Consider the following 22,048-nt stretch of genomic DNA (forward strand, 5'->3'; position numbering starts at 1 on the left):
ACATGCTGGCATAAAGTTATTTGTAATATCCTGCCCTTAGTTCTATGAAACACATGTGGGATCTGTCTTGATGTCTGCTGTTTTCTGATGTTGAAATGTGTGTCAACTCTTTAAGTCCTCATTAGTAGCTAACATTGTTTTTTACAGTTATTTCCTATACTTTTCCTAATTTGTGATAAGATATTTGGGCTCAGTGATTCTTACAGAATATTTTCCAATGTATTCTCCCATGGTTCTTAACTTTCTCATTTCCTACCTGCGGTATGTCATGCTGCCATTAACACTATCATTCATTTTCCACATTCTCTCCCATGACTCCATTTCTCACTCACTCGGTGGTTATTGGAGAATCTCTGGTTTTATTTCCAGCACACAGAGGTGTGAGCTCTCTCTGATCGCAGGGTCAGGTGAGTCTCAGGAGGATACAGAACCTCTGGCATCTCTGTCAGGTGTCCCTGGTTGAGACATCACTTAGTGTTCTTTGGGTCGCCTTCTGCATGAGTGGACGCCAGGGCGGCATACACACTGGGCTCTGCAGGAAGGACCCTATCCCTGGAGGAAGGAGGTGCAGCTGCCCCCTGTCTGAGCGCCCAGCTGCCCAGCTAAGCACAGATCGTGTACTGGGGACCCACACGGACAGCAGCCTGCAGGGGAGAGAGAAGAGGGGAGGTTCAACTTGGTTTCAGGGGAGCTGGGCTCTGGTGTCCATACTTGGTGTCCAGGAGCTCCCTGATAAGGCCAAAGGCGGGCCCTCCTGGGTGCTGAGTGCTTCACCTGGGCGTACGTTGCTCCCTGGGGGTCCTCAGCAGGTGGGCTCTGCAGCAGGGAGACAGAGACAGAGACGGGGTCTCCTTGGTTCCATGCTGGTCTCCACCAGCCAGTTTTCCACAGGGCGGCCACAGGGATCCTTTAGAAATTAGATCACACTCTGTCCCTTCCTCCTGGACCTTCAGGGGCTTCCTAAGTCCTCAGAGGTCTGGCCGCTTCCTTTTTGCAGTGCTGTCTTCACATCTTGACCCTCGGACCCTGCTCCAAAGGCTGCAGCCACATGGCCCATTTTCCTGAAGGAGCCCATCCCTGCCTCAGGACCTTTGCACTTGCCCTGCGCTCTGCCTGCAGTGCTGGTGCATTAGAGGTCCCCTCTCCATGCAGGCTTCTGCTCAGCAGTCACCTTACCAGAGTCCTCCCTGTGATTCTCACTGACACTCCTGATGCTCCACCTTTCATTGCTTAATTTTCTTTCCCAGCTCTGTGCTCTCCTGACACTGACCTCCCACCTCAAGGTGACTCAGGGAGGGAGGGGGCTATGCTCACTGGTGCATCTACAGCCCCCATTGGAGCTGGGTCAAGAGGGAGCCCCCCACAAATGAACGCTGCATGAATGAGGGAGAGGCCTCAGGGGCATGGGGTGGCTCATTCACTGAGGGTCCTTCTGAGGCCCAGGCAGGGAACAGCCAGACTGAGGCTGAGGGCCAGGAAGGGGACAGAGGGAGGGGACCCAAGGTCACAGGAAACCAGCAGAGGGTGGGGTCACAGCAGGCTGAGGCCGGGGCTTCCAGAAGGGAGGCGCAGCTGTGAGGTCCCTGGGAGCTGAGTGGTGGAGGACAGAGCAGCGCCCTGGACTGAATTGGGGGACAGGAAGTTTGTGCCCTGGATGGGGGGGTCTCACCCGAGTGTCCAGCTCCACCCTGTCCTCAGGTGCTGTGTCCTTCACGGCGGCATCTGCAGGGAGAGAAGGAGACCGTGGTACCTCACACTCACAGTCACTGGGGTCTCTGAGCCCCGCAGGCCCTGCCCTGTCCAGCTGGGGACACAGAGCCAGGCAGCTGTGTGATGTCCCCAGGACAACAATATCGGGGTTCAGTCTGACTCAGGTCTGAGCCCCAGCCTCCCCCTGGCTCTGTAATGCTAAGACATTGGGGCACTGACAACCCTACACCCCACGTTCTCTCACAGAAGTTATCTTCCTCGGCCGCAGCTGTTGGACAGGAGCTGGGGACACAAGGGGGTGTCAGGTGGCCGTGAGGGGCGGCAGGCGGGGAGTCAGGGTCCTCGGGCAGAATGACCTCTTCTGCAGGCCTCTATCCAGGGGTGCTGGCCCTGCGGCCCCTGCAGGACATGGCAAGTCAACCTCTCTCTGGGCTGGGAGATGGACAGAGTCTCAGCCAGGACATCAGAACCACCCGGTCCATAGGCCACGCAGGGCAGGAGGAAGCCTCGGGCCACACTGAGCATGGAGCTGATACAGCGTGAGGTGGAGAAGCTCACCCCACACTGGAAACTCCTACAGGAAGGTGCTGTGTGTTCTGTGCTGACCTCTCTGCTCTGGCTTCTGCTCTAGAGATTCTATGCAGACTTGTCCCCTTGGACAGGTTTCCCTGTGGACCGTGGAACCCACAACTGTCTGAGGCCCAGGTCCCACTGTTCCTACTCACCTGCCTTCCTGCTTCTTCCCTGGCGCCAGTATCGAAAGAAAAGGAGGAGGAGGAGCAGCAGCAGCAGCAGGGAGAAGGGCACAGAGACCCAGATCACAGCCTTATTTTTCCCTTGCAGGCCTGGGCCAGCAGAGCTGCCTTAAAGAGAAAAATTGCACCTCACTGAGTACCTGGTGTTCCCAGCCCACGCAGGGTCTTTGCATTCCCCGCCTCACACCCTCACGGTCCTACACACGGGATCAGCAGCCCCTCATGCAGGTCACCAAGGAGGAGATGGAGGCTGAGAGAGGGGGACTGCCAGCCCAGGGAACCAACAGGAAGCCCAGATGGGGATGAACCTGGGGAGCTGGACTTCCGGCCCTGCTCTCTCCAGCAGAGCTGAGGCCCCTCAGCTGGAGGGAAGGAGCCTGGACACCCTGCCCTGGCCCTGTACCCTCCCCTATACACTGTCTCCTTCACTGCACAGAGGGACAGGAGCCCTGTAGCATGAGGTCCTGGAGGCTCCCCTGGGAGGCCGCCTTTCCAGGCCTCACAGAAGATCAGCAGGAGAGGAACTTGAAGGTCGGACCCAGGCCTCTCCTTCACACCTGGAGAAACTGAGGCCCGCACAGGAGGGGCTGGTCCGAGTCAGCATCTCCAGAGGAGGCTGCACCCGCCCCACAGCCAGCCCCGCCCCGACCCTCCCAGCAGCGCCCTCACTTTCCACCTGGAGTCCAGACTCTGGCGTGAGGGTCTGATCCTCAGGGCCTCCTGGGAGGGATGGGGAGGTGAGGGGCTGGGCTCCCTGCTCCCCACATCGGCTTTGAAACCACTCCATGCAGCCTGGATTCTGAGCCTCTGGGCATCGTGTTTCCTGTCCCACTTCTCTGTCCCTGGACACCAGCAGATCAGAGACCAGAGCCAGGACTGAGATGGGCCGAGAGTCTCCAGGCAGCCTGGACACAGGTCACAGGGACAGAGCCCGAGACTCTCCTGCTGTGGAGCTGAGCACTGAGCGTGGGGCGGGGCTCACCCCAGGGATGAGGATTCCAGAGGATGTGGGCCTGGACTGCCCCAGGGATGGACCTCTGCCTCCTCCTCTAGCTGTGCTGTGGCCTCCCCAAGACCCCAGGTCTGGGCTGTGAGAGGGGGCACCCCTGAGAGCAGAGCCCTTCCTGAGGACAGAGCCTGGGGCTGGGACCCCGAGTGTCCCCTCACCTGTCACCACCAGCTCCAGGGGCTCACTGGGCTCTGACCAGCCAGCAGGGCCTCGACAGTAACAGCAATAGCGCCCTGCATCATCTTCTGTCATGGATGGAATGGAGAACTCGGCCCTGTTCCTGGACTCATTCTGGGAAACTTCCATTACGGCCCACCTCAGCCCCCTGAAACAATAGGAGCACAGGCTGGGTGCAGGGAGGGCCCACAGCTCGGGTCCTAGGTGGACTCAGGGGATATCCCAGCCATCTGCTTGTCTACGCATGCCACCAACTATAGGCGTGGGCACCTGGGACTGAACAGGCAGGACATGACTGCAGTGCACCCCGGATGCACCACACTCACTTTTGTCACTGGAAGTTCACTTGACACAAACAGCACTTGCACGTGGCATCTCAGCAGAAACAGCAAGTCCAGTGGCTAGAGCGGGAGCAACTCCAGGTATGCCCAATCCCTGGTGTCAGCCTGCCAAGGTAGTGGGTACACACATCCCCGATCCCTTCCCCAGCAAGCTGGATCCCTAAAAACTTCTTGGGCACCTCACCCCTGCAGCCTGCCTGCCAGCTGGCCACATCCGTTACACCAGCAATGAGCACTTCACTAAGAGCCATCAAAGTGACAGTGGCCCAGATCAAAGAAGAGGAAAACCAAAAAAAAAAATTATTTTGTCAGCCACTGCATGCAGAAGCAGTGAGCACCACATCCCCTGGGGATGGGGAGGTGTAGGCAATGGAGCCCATTCCCAATACTAAGGCAGGTCAGTGAGCCTCTGCCTGCAGCTCACCCAGCCCCAAGGTGATGGAATGAAAGCTGCGGCCAGAGGCTGCAAACAGGTCTCCAGGCTTTGCCCAGTGTCACTGATTTGGACTAAAGAGAGGAAATCAAGGTTAAAATTCAAATTACTCAAAACAATGCTCAAATCAACCCAGGCTCTCATATTACTCAATTGGTCATTCTTCCCTTGTTAAAAATTTAAAAATTATAAATAGAAGAGGGGGATTCAAGGATTTAGGGTCTTCTGGCACATATTTCCAAAGACACAAAAGGAAAAACATTTTAAAGGGCTTTTAGACACAAGTGTGGATGGCCTCTGGGTGTGGCAACTACAAGTCTGCAGTAATAGAAGTGCTAGAGTGCTGATCTGGAGGGATGCCAAAGACAATTCAGCCTCACAGGGAATAAAGCGGTTTTCTCTCACTCCACTACAATTGACACTAAAAGAAAAGTCTTTACATTTTTCCCTTAAGGAGATGGATTTAAAAGGCTGTTTCCATTCTCAAGATAAAAAAACATCTTGCCTTTAGTTAAAAAAATAATATTTCCTAAGATTTAGTATAATGGGTATATTTTAAAAGATTACTTAAAGTTCTCTTGATGCCTAATGAGGTTAACCGACTGCCTTACATTTCTAAATTTAATTGATATAGAGAAGCCTAGATATTTTACAAAGAGATATAAAGGCTTAGAGTGCAATCTGAGAGCACTGGAGTTTAAAAATTCACTTGATTCAGACATTCCACTAAAATAATGGCAGGCCTAATGGTATCCTCCAAAGGGGTGTAAGCTACGGTAACTTCTTCATGTTTGGGTCACCTTGTCCAACAAAGGCCAGATTATCCCAATCTGTTCAGATCCAGGTTAATCACTTTGCAACCCTAACTGATTTTCACACTTGGTAATGTTAATTGGCTTTGTCCAACTCAATATACTCCCACTGGGGTCCTCTGGAAGTCAGGGTCCTGTTCAATGGCTTTGGTCATGAGGTGCAAACTATCACTGTTCCTTTTCCCTTGGTTCAACAGCAGTTATGACAATTTTCATCCTCTTCATGATCCACATTGGTTAACTTCCCTGGTGTCGTTGATTGTCATTATCCTTCAGACAAGTTACTTCATTGTGTTTCTGTTTCCACAGATGGGTCATCTTAGGGTAAAGGAGGCTATGTGGTGGCTTCCTTTTCCAAAACATAGGGTGCAGGTTTCTCACCGTACAAATAAAATTCAATTACAAACCAAAAGGGGCAATCTTTTCCTACAAAATTCACACCTCATAGTAGACTTTACTTGGCAGTATATACTATTAACTTTTTAAATTGTACAAAAGATGGAAGTACAGCAGCAGAAAGACAATTCCATCAGATTGAAAAAAAGAAGCTAATTTAGGGTTGAGGTTATGCTTGTGTTTTGCTAAGAACATGCTGTCTGGCTGTATCATGAAGCCAGATCTGGAGAAGTTGACAACAACAAGGCTAGTTCTGACCTGGGGTCTATTGAAGGAATTGAACCAGAATGCTCAAGAGATGGTAACCAAAATGGAAATCAAAGATCTGAAAGGTGAATAGAGTATACAGAGATAACTGAAGTAAAAGTTACCAGCATTCTTAAGACAGAACAAAATATTTTAAAATGTATATTCCTTTTAGATGAAAGATTTTATTCTTGCTAAATTCTTCTGATGAGAGATGTCTGATAATTCATGAACAAGGAAATCTGACTAGTACATTCATACTTATAAACTTCTAAAATTGTAATAAAGTTACTATAATTTGATTTGGTCAAAAGTATATTTGAGTGCACTCTGATTTTCTAGAGATATTTGTTTGTTCAGTTACTTGTTATTTATTTGTCCATTCTGTGAACTGCTGTTCCCTTTTTTACTTGAGCTCAGTAATTTTTCTTTTGTCCTTTTTTCTTTTACATTTTTGATCATTGATTCATAATACAATTTGGATTATAGACTTAAAAACATGCTTCCACAGGAGTTACCAGCAGGTCAAAGTAATATCAAAATTGGCTTTCTTACAACTCATCAATAAAATTAAAATAATTAAACAAAACTCCCTTACGATGGGGAGAAATTATTTTACAGGATTCCAGTTGGTAAATAGAGGAGTGGCCAAACTTTGTTCAAGAGAATTTGTTCTCTTTCGTTTGAGGCCTTCAAGTTAATTCAATATGAGAGATGGTCATAAAAGTCATCTCTGGGAAAGAGATGTGCTTTCATTTACAGGACTGAAGAGTGGGGAAAAAAAATCGATTGCCATGATTAATTCATCTTGAGCCTCATCTTCAATTTTGGTTTCTCTGTTACCTCACAGGCTCTTCCCTCCTAGAGAATCTTGTCTTGCCCCCAGTGGCCCAGGATGTGCTAGCTTCCTTTTGGAAATAAAGTCAAATTGTTGTTTTTGGTGCTCAAAACAGTGGAGGATAAAATGTCCACATGAGTTAAAACCATTTTGTATGCTGAAATAAGGGATGTCATAACACTGCTTCTTGGAAGCACCTCAGAATTCTACTTCTAGTAACAGACACTGACCAGGTCCAAACTGCTCTGACAAGGACAGGGCTATCCATGACCCAGTGCTGAATCCCAGCCCACCTCCTCTGGGCTCCCACATAACATGCAGGCAGGGAGGGAAAATAGCTCTGTGCCACCATGCTGAGGAAAACCCCCAGGCCCACAGGCACGTCTCCTGTGTTCTTGGCTTCAGCCTGTCTCACCTGCCTCTCTGTGAGCTGCCTGACTCCTGAATTTGCTTGGAAAGTTCTGAATTCCATCTGTTATCAGATTTGTGCTGTCAGGAAAGGTGCTAAGCTGACCTTAGTCTCTACCAGAGTTTTCCATAACGAACTTTTTATTGGTGGAATAGAAGCTACAGAGATAAGCACACCTCCCAGGCACTGCAGATGTAAACAGAACTAAGAACAAAAATCTTAACATTTGGTAAGGGAGTTTGGGTAGAAGCAGCAGGAGGGGAGAAGGTGGGTGTGGAACTGTGAAGTCCCACAACCCAGACGTCAAGGGAGGAGCTGCTTTCCTTTAACCAGAGGTGAGCGAGCCGGATGCTGCAGAGAACCCAGATGAACAATGAGCATGGCGGACTGATTTTTCCAATGACTTCACTGTCATTATATCTGCAAAAACACTTCAGATTCTAGCTCTTTTCAGGGAATTAATTGATGAGGCCAAATAAACAGTCCTAATAAACTAAAGGAAAAATAAGGCCAACTTTCACAAAGAAAAGACTGCTTAAACAGATATATCTGCAACATGAATCTAAGTAATATCAAATACAGATCAAAGCAGTTTGTGTTGAGCCTCACTTAGACTTCCCTTGGGATTTCCATGAGGAACCATCTCCTGGGCCTCCACCAGGCTGGATGCAGCCTCATCTTTCCTCCTTCCACACACCCAGCACTCCAGCCCTCCTGCAGTGTGGGTGGGCTTCCTTGCTCACAGCAGGCTGAGGGCCCTGTCAGCTGGGGACATGCTTCCCCTGTGTGCCTAGAGTCTCTGGTCCACCACATCCAGAGAACAGAGGAAACTCCCACCTTTCTGCCAGGCACAGACCCTCGAGCCCGGCCTCACCATAGCCCTCCTTCTGGTGACACAGCCCCTGGCAGCTTTGTTCCCCTGCGGCTTCATGGGAGATCCCTGAGCTTCACAGCAGGGCAGAAACCCTGGGGTGTTATTCTACGCTGTGCAGGAAGGGACTTCAGCATTTGTGACATGGACAGTGAGTGTAGGATCACTGGTCATGCTGTGAAGAAGACTCTGATCAAGGCAGCACAGTAGAGGTGGGAGGGAAACATTGGTCATTTTCATATCAACACACTCAGGAAACAGCACAATGTCATCCTTTGTCCAGAGCAAACAGACCTTCCACTTTCTCTGTGCCCAGCGCGTTTGCACACACTGCCACCTGCACTCTCCTCCCAGTGCTGGATTTCTCTGAAGCTTAGACACACATTGCAAGGATCATCTTCTGACCCATATATCCAAGCAGACTCATTTCCCTACACTGTTACAATCTGTGAGTTTCCATAATGTAATTTTGACAGTTCCCTCTCCCAATTTATCATTGATGGGATGTATTATTATTGGTACATGTTTGTGATACACGCAGGTTTTGACCATTAATTCTTGATAATTCCCAACATAATGGTGCTAATTTCTTTGGCCTCTAATGTGGATATGCAGGATCTTTGCATCCTACTTCACTGAAAGGGCTGCGTGACCCGGGGTAGAAATCAACAGGGACACAGCCAGGAGCCAGACACCCTGAGCCAGCAGAGAGATGAGGTGCAGCTGCTCGCACTCCCTGTGAGGACAGTTCTGGGCCTCGTGGCCAGCCCCTCACTGGGGATGTCACCCTGACACCTGGTCTTGGTGGAGGGAGGGTTTGCACAACAAAATGAGCAAGTGCTGCAAACCAGGACCTTTGAAAGCCGATTTTCAGACTGATTTACCAGCTCCCACTGTGCTGACCTCTCCAGCACGGGGCATGGCCTACAAGTGACTCCTGAAGAAACCACACAGGCTCGGTCCACGAAGTGAAGTGTCGGGGGCATCGCCATGGATTTACCTGTGCTGGGCTGGAATCTGGCTTTTACCCATTTATTGTGCTCTCAGAAGGAGACTGTGCTGAGCTGAGGAAGTGGACTCAGTGTGTGCATTAGGGAATTGCTCCTTGGACAGCTGGGAGACATCACAGAAAGTGCAGCAGAGGGCGAGGACTTAGGAGGCGCTTGGGGTGAGAGAGGAGGGAGAGCCAGCAACACCGGGGGCTTAGCAGTTTAATAGGGAAGAGGCATCCACACAAACGGCCAGACACCCCTGCCACAAACCATGCTGCTCCCGCAGCACTCCCGCAGACAGTGCGCTCAACCAGGACCCTGAATTTCACCAGGTTGGCCTCCAGCGCTTGAACACACTTTGACAATGGCTCCCTCTGGTGTTCGCTTTCTGGCTGCATCTCAGGTCCTTCTTTGCTTGTGCTGAGCCTCAAACAACACAATTCCCAGGGTCACCAGGACCAGGCCAGCCACGTCTATCCAGATGACATTCTCCATTGTGTGATCCTGGTGGGGTGAGGCTGGGGATTGGGGACATAGAGGTCACAGAGGTCAGGGCAGACCAAAATCTCATTTTTCCGCCTTATGAGGTCCTGAATGATCCTCTCCCCCTGGAGCAGGGGTTCCTCTGCTCTCCACCCTGGGTCCTTCAGCCTCGGTGGGCTCTGTGAGTTCAGATCTTACATCCGAGTCACACTGAGGCAAAGTTAACTGAGACCCATGAGCTCGGGACTGGTGAGGACACAGGCCTCCCATTCGGAAATACTCAAGCCCTCCTATGCTTTCTGCTCCATCTGGGGCGCAGAGCAATGGGAGCTAATTCCCCTTGAGATGATTTCCCTCATTCAACATGGGAGGATCCAGGGTCCAGGGGTGAGGGGCTGGTCCTCAGGGGCCCTGAATAGCAGGAGCACAAAGGTGAAGTCTAGGGCTTCCTACCCTTCACCACCCCGCCTGAGCTACTGGTGCCTCCTCATCCCTGTAACCTCTTGTTCGCAAATCACGTAGTTAGGAAAACCTACAGCACAACACACACACACACACACACACACACACACACACACACACACACACACTCTCTAAATGGTAGGAATATCAGTGGCTTATCAAAATTTCACTTCTTCTTTTAGAAATTTAAATCTTTGGCAAATGATCAACAGTATATGTGCAAACACAATGGATAGATCGAAATAATGTATATAAATATAAAATTCTATTCTTGTTTTCTTTCTTCTTTTCATACTGACACCTGGAAATAAACTCTCCTTTCTCCTCATTGGTTTCTCTGCTATCTTGGATTCTAAAACATTTCTTGCAACCATGAAGGGATCAGAGAAGACAGATTTGTTGTCTCCTTTGCCTGCAGGTCTAGGAGGACCCAAATTTCAGGAGTCCTGAAATATCAGGCTCTACCAGGTGAAAAACTTCACCTCAGAGAGGACATGGGTCCTCCCACAGCCTGGAGACCTCTCCCTGTCAGCACGAGTGGAACCTGAGCGGATTCAGCATGATTCTGGAACAGCAGTATGGTACAGGATCTGGTACAGGATCTGGTAAGGTTTCGGGGGCTCAAGGATGAAAACTCATCCCATTGGATGGAAGGGGAGCCTCATCACCTCCAAGAGGGGAGACGTAGCTAATAATCTGGTGAGGATTGTGTCAGATGAAACCTAAACCCTAAATGGCTTGGAGAGAGCTGTTCGTGGTGGAAATTGCTCTCTATGCACTTGCAAGATAGACCTGCACCAAGAGAGCTGCCTTCTGAGATGGGAGGGGAAAGCAGGGGTTGTCTTTTCATTTTAAAGTGAGCATGGAGCAAGACAGTGCCTCCAGTGCCAGGGTCTCCTCTCAGCTCCAAGTATCCAGTCAAGCTTGTTGTAAAAGATTCATAGTAAGTGAGAGAGAAAAGTACTAAGGCTATAAATGTGGGTGTACTTGTGATATGAGAAGATTTGTATAATGAAAGTTTTGCCCTGCTAAAGAGATAAAAACAGAGATAATAACAAGACTGGAAAGCTTATGTATGTTGAGCAAAGTTTGTTGAAGTAATGTACCTTAAAAATGTATGGCTATTGTTAATTTGGTGAAGTTCAGGTTGTTCTTTTTAAAAACTCCCACAAGGAAAATGATCAAACTAACACAAAACAAAAATGCTTGAGTGATTTGCATCATTACAGAGTAGAGATGGGGGAAAAAAGAATGAAAATCCACCCCATCAAAATGAGTGCTGGCTAACTTTAAAAGAAGCTATCCAGGAAACTGTAAGATAGAAGTGAATCCCCAGAGGTTAACAACTCTTTACATAATCGATTGGCCCTCCTTTGATGGTAAATGGCCGGCCAGGGAAGGTCAGCAATTGAGAAAACCCAGTTGGGTATACATACATAGGATGGTGACTGGGAAGAGAGGATCACCAAGGCATCAGGAGCAGTTTCTCTACATTCACAAATATAGTTCACACCAGACCCATATGGCTTTGGCCTTGTCTAGCTACTTACTGACAAAAATAAGAGGGTTTTGCTGGCATGAACATGACCCAGATTTCAGAGGTAACAAAATGTATGCAAATCCTGACCAGGGGGCCAAACGAAAAGCTGATAGGAAGCTCAAGAAAAACAGATCTGTTAACAGCTGCCCTGACAGAAGAAAAACAGATATCACTAAGGCACAAAAACGGGGACACGGACAATACAGGAGTCAAACCATGCTGGAATCTGCCAGTCCACCAAAACTGGACTAGTATCAATGTGTGTGATGTAAAAATATGGACGCTGGGAAAATAAACTCCCCAAAATGATAACAGATGATAAAAATCCCCAAATTAGGAGGCTGCCTGCAAAAGGCTATCATCACCCCTCCCAAAATAAGAACCAGGTGCTGCAGGCCTCATCGGCCTGACAGAAGCTGGAGGTTACCAGGACTAGGGCAGACCACGCTCCATCCCCTTAGACACCCAGCACGCCATGGTCACAAGGAGAGTAGGGGGAAAGCTGATGGACTTGCTGATAGATTCAGAACTGAACACTCAGTAAGACACAACCCATTGGGCTGTTATCCAAAACTCATGAGAGTGTTGTTAGAACCACTGGGGTCCTCATACCAGGTCATATCTCTGGTCTGAGAGGCAGATCCAAAAAAAAGGGGGAGAGAGAAGGAGAGGTACAACATAAGTTCCTGCATCATCCAAACTGTCCAGTTCCCTGGCAAAAAGTGATCTACTCCAAAACTTCAGGCCCAAGTGACCTCTGGGCCACAGGGATTAAAAGAAACACACAGTGTGGCAGAAGGCTGCCGCTGAGAAGCTCCCGGCCCTGCTGTGCAGGACATCAGAGAGTGAACTCAAGTGACCAAAGGGGCTGATGAAAAACTCAAGGAGACAATGGCAACAGATAAAAAAGATCCTGGCGCTGAAGGTGAGCTTTGAGAAAACTACTAGTGACTGCACAGAGCTGAAACGAGTTGGGACACACCTGTAGCAATGTCGAGAACGCACTGCACAGCGAGAAACACAACTGGGGCTCTTGACTGTGACAGGCAGTGTGAAGAAAAAGCAGGGGTCCCACGAGGCTGAAGAACATACACAAAAGAGCCGGGCAACTAAGGAGGACGCCACAAGGGGGCGCAAGTCTGCAGTGGAGGAAGTTGTAGGACTCAAGGCCAAGGTGAAGAGGCCCAAGGTCTGTGGGAGCAAAACAACAGCACAAGAGCAGGCTGAGCACCCGGGGAGACAAAGCCAGGGGAGAGCCCACACCAGTGTCCACAGGCACAAAACTGGCCTTGCATGTGAAGGCTGAGCCTGACAGAGCTCAACATCAGAGGGCACCAGTCGGGTAGAACTACAGCTACAGGCTTACACAAAATGATGGCCGAGGCAGAGACAAAACAAATGCACCAGAGACAAAACAAATGCATCAGAGACAACCAAAAGTAACACAGAGGCAAAGCTGCAAGGCAAGTGTGCCTCCCTTACAAAAAGACTACACAGCTAAATCCCACCCTTGAGGAAGAACATGTAACAACGGCCCAGCTGCGGGAGGAAACAAAGCCACAGGCATGTCAGCAAACAAAAGCTAAGCATGCTTGTGAAAAGGCTCAATGGGGACAAGAGTGCTGACAACTAAAGGCCAATGAGACCCTGAGGCTGCGGCTACAGGCAGAGGAGGTAACACAGCAGAAGGGTTTTACACAGGACAAAGCTGAAAACAAAAGCAAGAAATGGAGTCGGTAGTCAGATAAGCCAGCAAAGGGGTTAGAATGGAGCTTCTCCTCTGGAAAGGTGACCCGGAGAAAATATTTAAACAAGTGAAAGAGGCCCTGACTCAGGTGCCAGCCTTAGCACTGCCAGATATAACCAAGCCTTCCTTCCTGTATATCCATAAACAAACAAACAAAAACATGTGGTCACTGGAGTCTTAACCCAGGTTATGGGATCCTGACATTATCGAACAACATACCTGTCAAAACACTTAGGGGCTGGGGATTTATCTCAGTGGCACAGCGCCTGCCAGGCAAGTGCAAGGTCATGAGTTCGGTTCCCAGTACTGGAAAAAAACAAACAAACAAACAAAAAACACTTAGACTCTGCAGCCCTAGGATGGCCTCCATGCTTTAGAACACGTTGCCACTACTTGCTGAGGCAGAAGGCTGGTAGGTTGACTTTGAGACAACAACTGACCATTGGAGTACCACATCCAACTGTCGCCTTAATGGACCGGACAGGACACCATTGGTTGTCAAATCCAAGGATGACTTGGTGTCAGGGGCTCCTGTGGGAAAATCCTCATGTAACTCTGGAGAAAATAAGCACCCTTAACCCAGCCACTTTGCTCCCACTCAAACCGGAGCTCCCTTCATGACTGTAGAGTTGTTCTAAATGGGGTCCAACAAACAGGATATGCAACTGGATATGTGACTGGACTCTGCAGTAGAGGCCCAGCCTCTGGCTACTAGAACCTCAACTCAAAAGGCAAAACTAACAGCCTTGACAACTGCTGTTTTTGAAAAAACTTAACATGTGTACTGAATCCAAATATAAAAAAGAGGGCTCCTGATGGCTGAGGGAAATGAGATAAAATGCAAAAAAGAAATTTTATAGCTCCTAGGTGCTGTATGGGTCCCAAGGGAAGAGTCCATAATACACTGCGGGGGACGCCAGAGGACTAAACAATAAAAGCCAAAAAACAAAAGACAGACAGGGAAGCACAGCAGGCCGCTATGACAGCACCACAGAGTAAGGGCCCTAGCTATGCCCCTCACCCCAGAACTTCCTCTCCTGGAGACCACAGGTTACTCTCCAAATACAAAGACATGATTTGCCCAGGAATCTGGAAATTATATTGAGGAAAGATGATGGAAATTCTCTGATGATATCTCCAAACTGCCTTGAGGAGGCTATCGACATATGTTCGTGGTTGCCTGCACCTTCTCAGGATGGGTTGAAGCTTTCCCCATCCGAACAAAAAGAGGTACAGAGGTGGCCAAGCTGCTCTGAAGACACATTGTCCTGAGATTTGGACTACGGCTGACCTTAGGGTCAGACAAAGGACACACATTCATACCCAAGATAGTCCAGGAACTCACACAGATGTTAAAGATCAAATGGAAGCTTCACACAGCTTACAGACCACAGGGCTCGGAAAAAGAGGAGTGCACGAACCAGACACTCAGACAATTGCCTAGAAAATACTGCCAAGAAACCCACATGAGATGGGACAAGTCCCACCCATAGTCCTCCTCCATGTCTGATAGATCCCCATAAGCAACTGGGACATTCCTCTTATAAAATTCAATATGGCTGGCAAACCCCAATCATAGGTAAAATTGATGGTGATCTCTAAATTTAAAAAATTAACCTTAAGGAAACAAATATAGGCTGTAAAAACAGCCATGTATCCAAAATTGTGTACAGGAAGAATGCTTATATGCCTGACAGACCCAGTAAACTCATTCAAAGCTTTATTTGGGTTAAAAACATAATAATAAAATCCAACCACCTGGGGCTCTTATGAGATGGGCCTCACACTGTAATATTTTCCACTCCCACTCCTGTTAAAGTTGCAACAACTGTACCTTAGATCCACCACAGCTGGCACAAACCAGAGGCCCAAGACAAGTGGACCAGCCAACAGGATCCAGACCACTCGAGCCAGCTGATCCTGAGACAAGATGGGGCCACCACTGGAGACAACAGCCCCTCTCTGGTCACCCTGGAAGCTGACTACAGAGGTCTAAAGCTTGACAATCAACATCAAGATACAACAACATTAAGTTTCTTTTCCTTTTGTTATAATTCTCCCTCTGCTGAATAGGGAGCCAACCTCCCATAACACGGTAAATGTTAATGATAGTGATGCTCTCTATTAAAACATTGTAGAAAGCATCAAAGGGGAAATGAAACGGAACTTAAAGAGCAAACCCACTCAAACTCTGCCCCTCCTCCCCTGTAGCTGTAACTTCTTGTTCTGGTACAGATAAGACTGGAAACTATGTCATGTGAGCAGTTTATGTCATCTTGTTCTTGCAAGAGTCAGAAGGCTCTGCCTCGGCCAAGGCTAAGTTATTAACTGCTTTTGGTTGCTCTGTCTTGCTTCTGTACCCCTGCTTACCATGACCCCTTCCCTAGATCTCAAGACCAGTGCTGTCAGCCAAATATACACAACTGGAACCTTTCTTTGTACTAACGTCTAATACTTTGGACATGAGTTTGGCTGGGTTGATATGCACCCAAATCCTGGAAATAAATCCTCATTTTCCCGTTGGTGGCTGACCTCTTGGATTCTACAACACTTATGTATGCAAGACAAATGCTGTCGCTTTTGCCAAAACCCTGCATTCCCATAGGTACACGACACTAGATGAATATGTCAGTACACACAGACTCACTTGTACCAGAAAACACTGTTTCATAATTTAAAAATTAAGAATTGAAATATCACCTTACTATGGTTGGTGTAATTTTTAGGTGTAAATCAGAGGAGAGTGATTAGAAGCAATTGGAGAGGAAAAGATCCTAAGATAATATGAAGGAAAATTAAAATATCAAACCAGTAGACATCCCGTGTACACATTAGTAATATTATTTTGTGGAAATATAAAAAGCCTCAAGCGCAAATCGTTTAAGCAGTTAAACAATGCTTAAAATTACCAAGCGTGTATGTAAGTTTCACAAATAAAATCTCCACGTGTTTGTTTTGCTTTTCCTTTTTTATATTTAACAGCACTTTTGGTGCATGTATGACACTTCTTACTTCCTTTCACATCTCCTTCCTCACCCTCTGTCTTCTCTTCTTCCATCTGCTGGTCTCCTCATTTACAGAATATCTACCTCCCTGTTTCCTTCTGTCTTTTCTTCTGCTCTGTATTTATGCTTTGGGTTCCTCCTACATGAGAAACTGTACGGTTATTTACAATTGCGTATCTGATTTATTTCACTTAACATAATGAATTCAAATTGAATCCATTTTCCTACAAATGACCCAAATGTATAATTCTTTATGGCAGACTTGGGAAAAGTGGCCGTAAACAAGCAGAAGACTGAAGCTAGAACTTTATCTCTTAACATGCCCTAAACTAAAACCAGAATGGGTCAAAGAGAAACAATCTCCTCGAAGATGTAACGGGTAAAACTCTCAAAACCATAGGTGTAGGCAAGGAATCTCTGAAAGAAGAAAAGCAAACAAACAAACAAACAAAAAAACCAATTGCACAGGAAGTAACATTAAAAATCAACAAATGGGATTTTATCAAGCTATAAACCTGCCATCGGAGAAAACAAGCAACAGAGTGAAGAGACAACATGCAGAGTGAGAAAAATTTTACCAGCTACACCTCCAACAGAAGACTAATATTTAGTATATGTGCAGAACTCAAAAAAATTAGACCCCCTAAACAAAAGACCCAATCGAAATATTTCTAAAGTTCTTTGAGGGGGCTGAGGATTTAGCTCAGCGGCACAGCGCCTGCCTGGAAGCGCAAGGTCATGAGTTCGGTTCTCGGTACTGGTAAAAAAAGAAAAAAAAAATTTAAAAATAAAGTTCTTTGAAAACCTAAAGTGAAACATCATAGGATTTAACATCACAAAGACCTGCAACTAAGAAGATGGTTTATAATGTATGATTATAATCTAGTCACTTAAACAGTAGAAATATTTACTTTAAACTATGTATCCATAAAATTTAAGCTAAATTTACACATTATTGTTTTCAAAGTTTCAGAAAAAGAGCACAAAGGTGCATGAACATAGCAGAAAGTTAGAGTAGGATCCACAGGATCACAGATGTGCCCCGCTGGGCAGAGACCCCCGTGACCTGAGCAGGGCGGGGTCCCTCCCTCGTCTCAGGGGCACACTGAGCAGAGGCCGCCAGGTGGCGCAGGAGGGCCCGTGCCCGCGGTGCCCACAGCCTGGTCCTACAGGAGCAGCCAGGCTGAGGACTTAGCCTCACCCGCGGTTGGACCCACCAAGCCGAGCAGCCTCCTGCCCTGGCCTCAGAGGGTTCAGGACCACAGGCGTGGTGAGACACATAAGAAATGACGGCTGCGGAGGGACATCTGCCTACCTGTCCCATGCTCTCTCCTCCAGATCCTTGTCTACGTCAGCCCCGCCTCCACCTGCTGCACCCCAGGGTTGGCCCCTACCCTCCTCCTGACAGGTCTTGCAGAGCTCTGGCAGTGCTGAGCAGTTCTCTCCCAAACTGCCGCGAAGGGGGTGGACTCCAAATGATGACTGTCAGGAACCTTTGCTGTTTCTTTCATGCTGTGACTGTCTAGGGGAGAACCCAGAACGAGACACTGAGTCGGTTTCAGCCACCCTTCCCGCACCACTGCATCCTCACGAGTAACAGTTCCCCCGAGAAGCAGGAGCGCCGCGGGGGACTGAGCCCACAGCAGGCCTAGGATGCGCCTGCCGAGAAGCGCCAGGCGCTCAGAAGTGAAAGGTCTGGGGTGACCCTCAGGCAGCTCCCTGTGTTCAGATGGGGCAGCTGGGAGCAGGAGGAGGCCTTCTCAGCAGGCCACGCTTCGCAGGAGAAGCTGGACCACAGACTCAGCTCGCCTGCCTGGTCCTTCACACCCACTCCTACCCCAAGCACCTGCCTCTGCTCTCCCTTGTCCTGGCTCCTGCTCAGCAGCGGAAGCTCCTGGAACCCTCCTGGAAGCTCCCGCACCCTGCTTTCCTGGGTCCCTTCCTCAGGCGTCACCACCAGGTGCTTCTACCCCTCTGACACTGGGTAGCACTGCCCCGGCCTCAGAGCCCCAGGAAACCCAAGCAGCTTTCTCAGTCCACGCCTCCCTGCTCCTCCGGAGACAGAGCCCGTGAGTGCTGTACACGGGGTCACTCTGAGGCTCGAATCTCTCAGGGCAGGATCAAGGCTTTCCACCACCCACAGGGTCAGGATGTGTGGCGAGGCTCTGGGACACAGAGGGCCTGGGTCTGAGACGAAGGCATCCTCCTCTGCCCTCCACCTAACCCCACTCCTTCTGTGGTTCCACCAGCTCCATCCCCTCTCCCCTGTGTGTGAACTCTGTCTGAGCCCCTGGAGCTGGGGACACAGGGTGACAGGGAGCACAGGGGGACAAAGGTTCCGCCTATTTCCAGCCACATTTGGGGGACGTTCCTCTGGACCCTGTCCCTTCACTCCATCATGCCTGGTGCTATCACTGCTCTCTCGGGCGCAAAGCACTGAGCTAGCTGCCTTTGAGCTCAGAGAGGATGGGGCCTGGGGCTCCTCGCCTGAGACCTGCAGCTCCAGGGGCTCTCTGGGCCGTGACAGCAGATACGGAGATGAGTTCCAGGAGTCATAGCACCTGTAGGTCCCCCCGAGGCCTGAGCTCACAGCTCTCATGGAGAATTCCGCCTCCGACTGCTGAGCTCGGGGCTCTGATCTCAGACGCAGTAGGGGATCAGTTGTTCCCTCCTTGGACAGAAGGAAAGTGTCCATCGGGGTCCGGGACTGACACAGCAGGGTACACTCTCTCCTGAGGACACCGCTGGTCCCGGCTGCACCGAGAGGGAGGGTGTGCCCGGGAGCTGTCCTGGAGAGAAGCAGGGTGGTGAGGGCGGCCCCAGCTTGCTCTGAGCGGAGGCCTCAGCAGGGCTGTCTCTGAGGACCCTCGGTCTCTGCCTGTCTGTTTCCCCTGACTCTGCCCCTCCTGCCCTCCCCTGTCTCTCTCTCTCCCTCCCTGACACCCACCCTCACCCTGGCCATCACCTCCTGGGCTCCCCCAGCAGGGCCTGGGCAGGGTCTGGGCCCCGACTGAGCCCTGGGCTCCTCACCTGTGATCAGGATGTCCAGGGGGTCACTGGGGGCCGACCACTCGGAGAGGAGGCTGTGTGCACCGTAGCATCTGTAGCGGCCCGCGTGGGAGGGGCTCCCAGGGCCCAGGGGGAAGTCGGCCTGAGAGAGGCCTGCCTGGGGCTGCCGGCCAGGGTGCTGGAGGAGGTCACCTGTCCCCTCCTTGGACAGAACGAATCTGTGATAGCCTTGGTCAGAGCGACACTGGAGGGTCAGGTTGTGTCCAGGGTCCAGGACAGGGCCGTGCTGGGTCAAGAGGGAGGGCTTCCTGGACAGCCCTGGAGGGAGGAGGAGCCGGGCTGAGGGGCTGGTTCCTGCCACGCCCCTGCCCTCCTGTCCTGCCCAGTTGGTCCCATGGACTGTGGCAGTCAAAATCTTTGGCTTGGGACCCCTACAGTCCCCTCTACCACCTTCCCAACCAGGAGGAGAAATCATGGTAATATACGATGTGTGCAATCTCAGAAAGGATTGAGTAAAGCTTGCAATTTCCTCACCTGAGACGGAAACTCCAGGGCATCTCTGGCATCCAACCACACCTGGGTTTGCTCCCGTCATAGCTGTAGCATCTGGACCTCCACGCTGTGCTGGGGATCACATGGCCCACGTGAAACAGGGCCTGGGCTTGTCTCCTCCTTCCTTAGTCGGAATGAACCTGTCAGATTCGCTGTGTGAGCCACACTGGAGGGTGACGCTCCCTCCTGAGGTCAGCAAGGGCTGGGCAGGGCTGCGAGGCTGGGTTTGCTGGAGACTCCTAGGAGAGAAGGAGGCAGCGTGTGAAATGGACTCGCACCTCCCACACTGTCCTCAGGGCTGGACTGTGAGAGGGGGGCACCCCTGAGAGCAGACCCCTTCCTGAGGGCAGAGCCTGGGGCTGGGACCCTGAGTGTCCTCTCACCTGTCACCACCAGCTCCAGGGGCTCACGGTATTCTGACAAGACATAAGGAATTTGATAGCAGCAGTGATATAGCCCCTCGTGGTGGTCTGTCATCGATGAGAGTGGGAACTTGGCTTTGTTCCCAGGTTCCACTGCAGCCTGTGTGTCCCAGGGTGCTGGGCTTCCCTCTTTGACCAGCAAGTACTCCTGTGTCTCCAGGGTCCCCTCACACCACAGGATCACATGCTCCCCCCGTGGTATCACAAATTCCGACTCAGCCCAGAGCCTGGGTTTGGGCAGGGTCCCTGCAGGGAAATCACAGCTGGGCCCCAGGACCTTCCTCCTCCCCTCAGACCCCAGCTGTCAGCCCCAGGACCCTCTAGACCTCCAGCAACAGCCCACCCCTGCTGTGCTCCATCCCCACTGCCCAGGGGTGGCCCCTGTCCCCAGGAGGAGGAGGACCCAGGACAGCTGGGCACACACTCACCTGCCTGCACTTGGCTCCTGGGGCCCGGACTCAGCCCTGGAAGAGAGTTCCCTGTGAGAGCTTCGCCCTGGAGCCTGAGCAGGTCCTCTGCTCCCCGAAGCCCCTGGTCTCCTGATGGGCCAGGGCCTGGCTGTGGGATGGTGTCCCTCCCAGACCAGGATGTCTCCTCCCCTCTTCCCATCTCACCCAGGCAGAGCAGGCCTTGAGGCTGGGGTCATGACGTCTCCCCCACTTTCCCGGGAAGTGTAAGTGAACAGTCTGTGGTGCCCGGTAGTGCAGACAGAAACACAGGGTGTGGCCACTCAGAGTCCATTTTCTGCCTGTGGTGACGTTGTCTGGTCCGTATCCCCACCAGAAGGGGAGCTGCCCTCTCCTGGAGCCTGGCTGCAGTTTCCTCAGGGTGGGCAGAATAGGCAGGAACTTCTCTATGGACACTTCAGATAGAAATGAACACCCACCCCCGGCCCCCCGCACTATCTGATCCTTCTTATCTTACAGAGAACCAAATCACAGCAGTGTGCGGCCGGAGTCCAGCTCCGACCGAGGGAACAGGGAGAGGGGAGAGGGAAGGAACCAAAGACAGAAGGGGTCTGAGGTCGGGTGAAGGTAACCAGCGGCTTCGTTTATTGAACTGAGCACTGAAGTACAGATTTGTCAGGCAGGCAGCCAAACCCTGCCCTGGATTCAACCCCCAAGCTTCCTGCTTCAGTTACAATCATTGCTGGAGGCATAATGACCCGTTCAGGACCACTGACTCCGCGGATCCGCCCATTGTTTTCCCGCAGATCGTCTCATTCCTTTCTGCTCCTACAAGGAAGTCATACCCCTCGCGTTGCCAAGGGGAGGCTTTGTGTTGTCCTCGCCCAGCTCGGTCCCCAACCGTGTGCAGAGCTGGTTCTTCTCTGGGCTGGTCCTGTGAAGTCAGGGTGCCGGAAGGCTGGTCCGCAACACGGCTGCCTTCCAGGTTCTGGTTGAGGTTTTCTGCACAAATGTCCCTCTTCACTGACTTCCTTTTTCCTAGCAACAGTCCACCCCCTTCTCGCTGCCAACAAACTTTTAAGCCATTCTTGCCTCCCCACTACCCAAGTTTCCCTTGGGCAGGTTTGTCCTGCTTGGCCGCACGCTGATTTCTGTTGAATGCTTCGTTATCCTCCACTGCCCACGCTGCCTTGCCCATTCGCATCTTGCTGCCGAGCCTCAGCTTCGTCACGGAATCCCACTGTGCTGCACCGCACACCTAGCGCGGTTAGGAGTCAGTGGTCCCTGTGACGTGGAGTCAGCATAGTGAATTTCCAGCTCAGGGAAGACACTCACTGGGACATGATATCTGCATGGCTTTGGGCAATGTATGCACCCATTCAAGTGCCCCTGTCTGTGCTGGGCATTTAAAAATGGTGTATGCAATGTGTCC

The 22,048-nt window shown here is 50.5% G+C and overlaps 1 protein-coding gene across 1 annotated transcript; it reads right to left on the minus strand.

Moving 5' to 3' along the window:
* Nucleotides 1-339: 339 nt before the first annotated feature.
* LOC102010105 (leukocyte immunoglobulin-like receptor subfamily B member 4) lies at nucleotides 340-20,818 on the minus strand. Its single transcript, XM_013509228.1, has 8 exons — nucleotides 20,638-20,818; nucleotides 20,171-20,455; nucleotides 19,770-19,911; nucleotides 3,633-3,799; nucleotides 2,436-2,573; nucleotides 1,670-1,722; nucleotides 775-816; nucleotides 340-644 (listed from the first exon to the last, which is right to left on the minus strand). The coding sequence occupies exons 1-8, from the start codon at nucleotides 20,816-20,818 to the stop codon at nucleotides 603-605; spliced, it is 1,050 nt and encodes a 349-aa protein (XP_013364682.1). The 3' UTR covers nucleotides 340-602.
* Nucleotides 20,819-22,048: the final 1,230 nt, after the last annotated feature.

Source organism: Chinchilla lanigera, unplaced genomic scaffold, assembly GCF_000276665.1.
Source record: "Chinchilla lanigera isolate Chin_1 unplaced genomic scaffold, ChiLan1.0 scaffold00166, whole genome shotgun sequence".
Lineage (NCBI taxonomy): Eukaryota > Metazoa > Chordata > Mammalia > Rodentia > Chinchillidae > Chinchilla > Chinchilla lanigera.

Coding starts and splice junctions, on each gene's coding strand:
- LOC102010105 (XM_013509228.1), bottom strand. CDS start 20,818: ATGGGAAGAGGGGAGGAGACATCCTGGTCTGGGAGGGACACCATCCCA. Junction 817..1,669: donor GGGTGGAGCTGGACACTCGG/GTGAGACCCCCC, acceptor TCCCTGCTGCAG/AGCCCACCTGCTGAGGACCC. Junction 645..774: donor AGGGAGCAACGTACGCCCAG/GTGAAGCACTCA, acceptor TCTCCCCTGCAG/GCTGCTGTCCGTGTGGGTCC.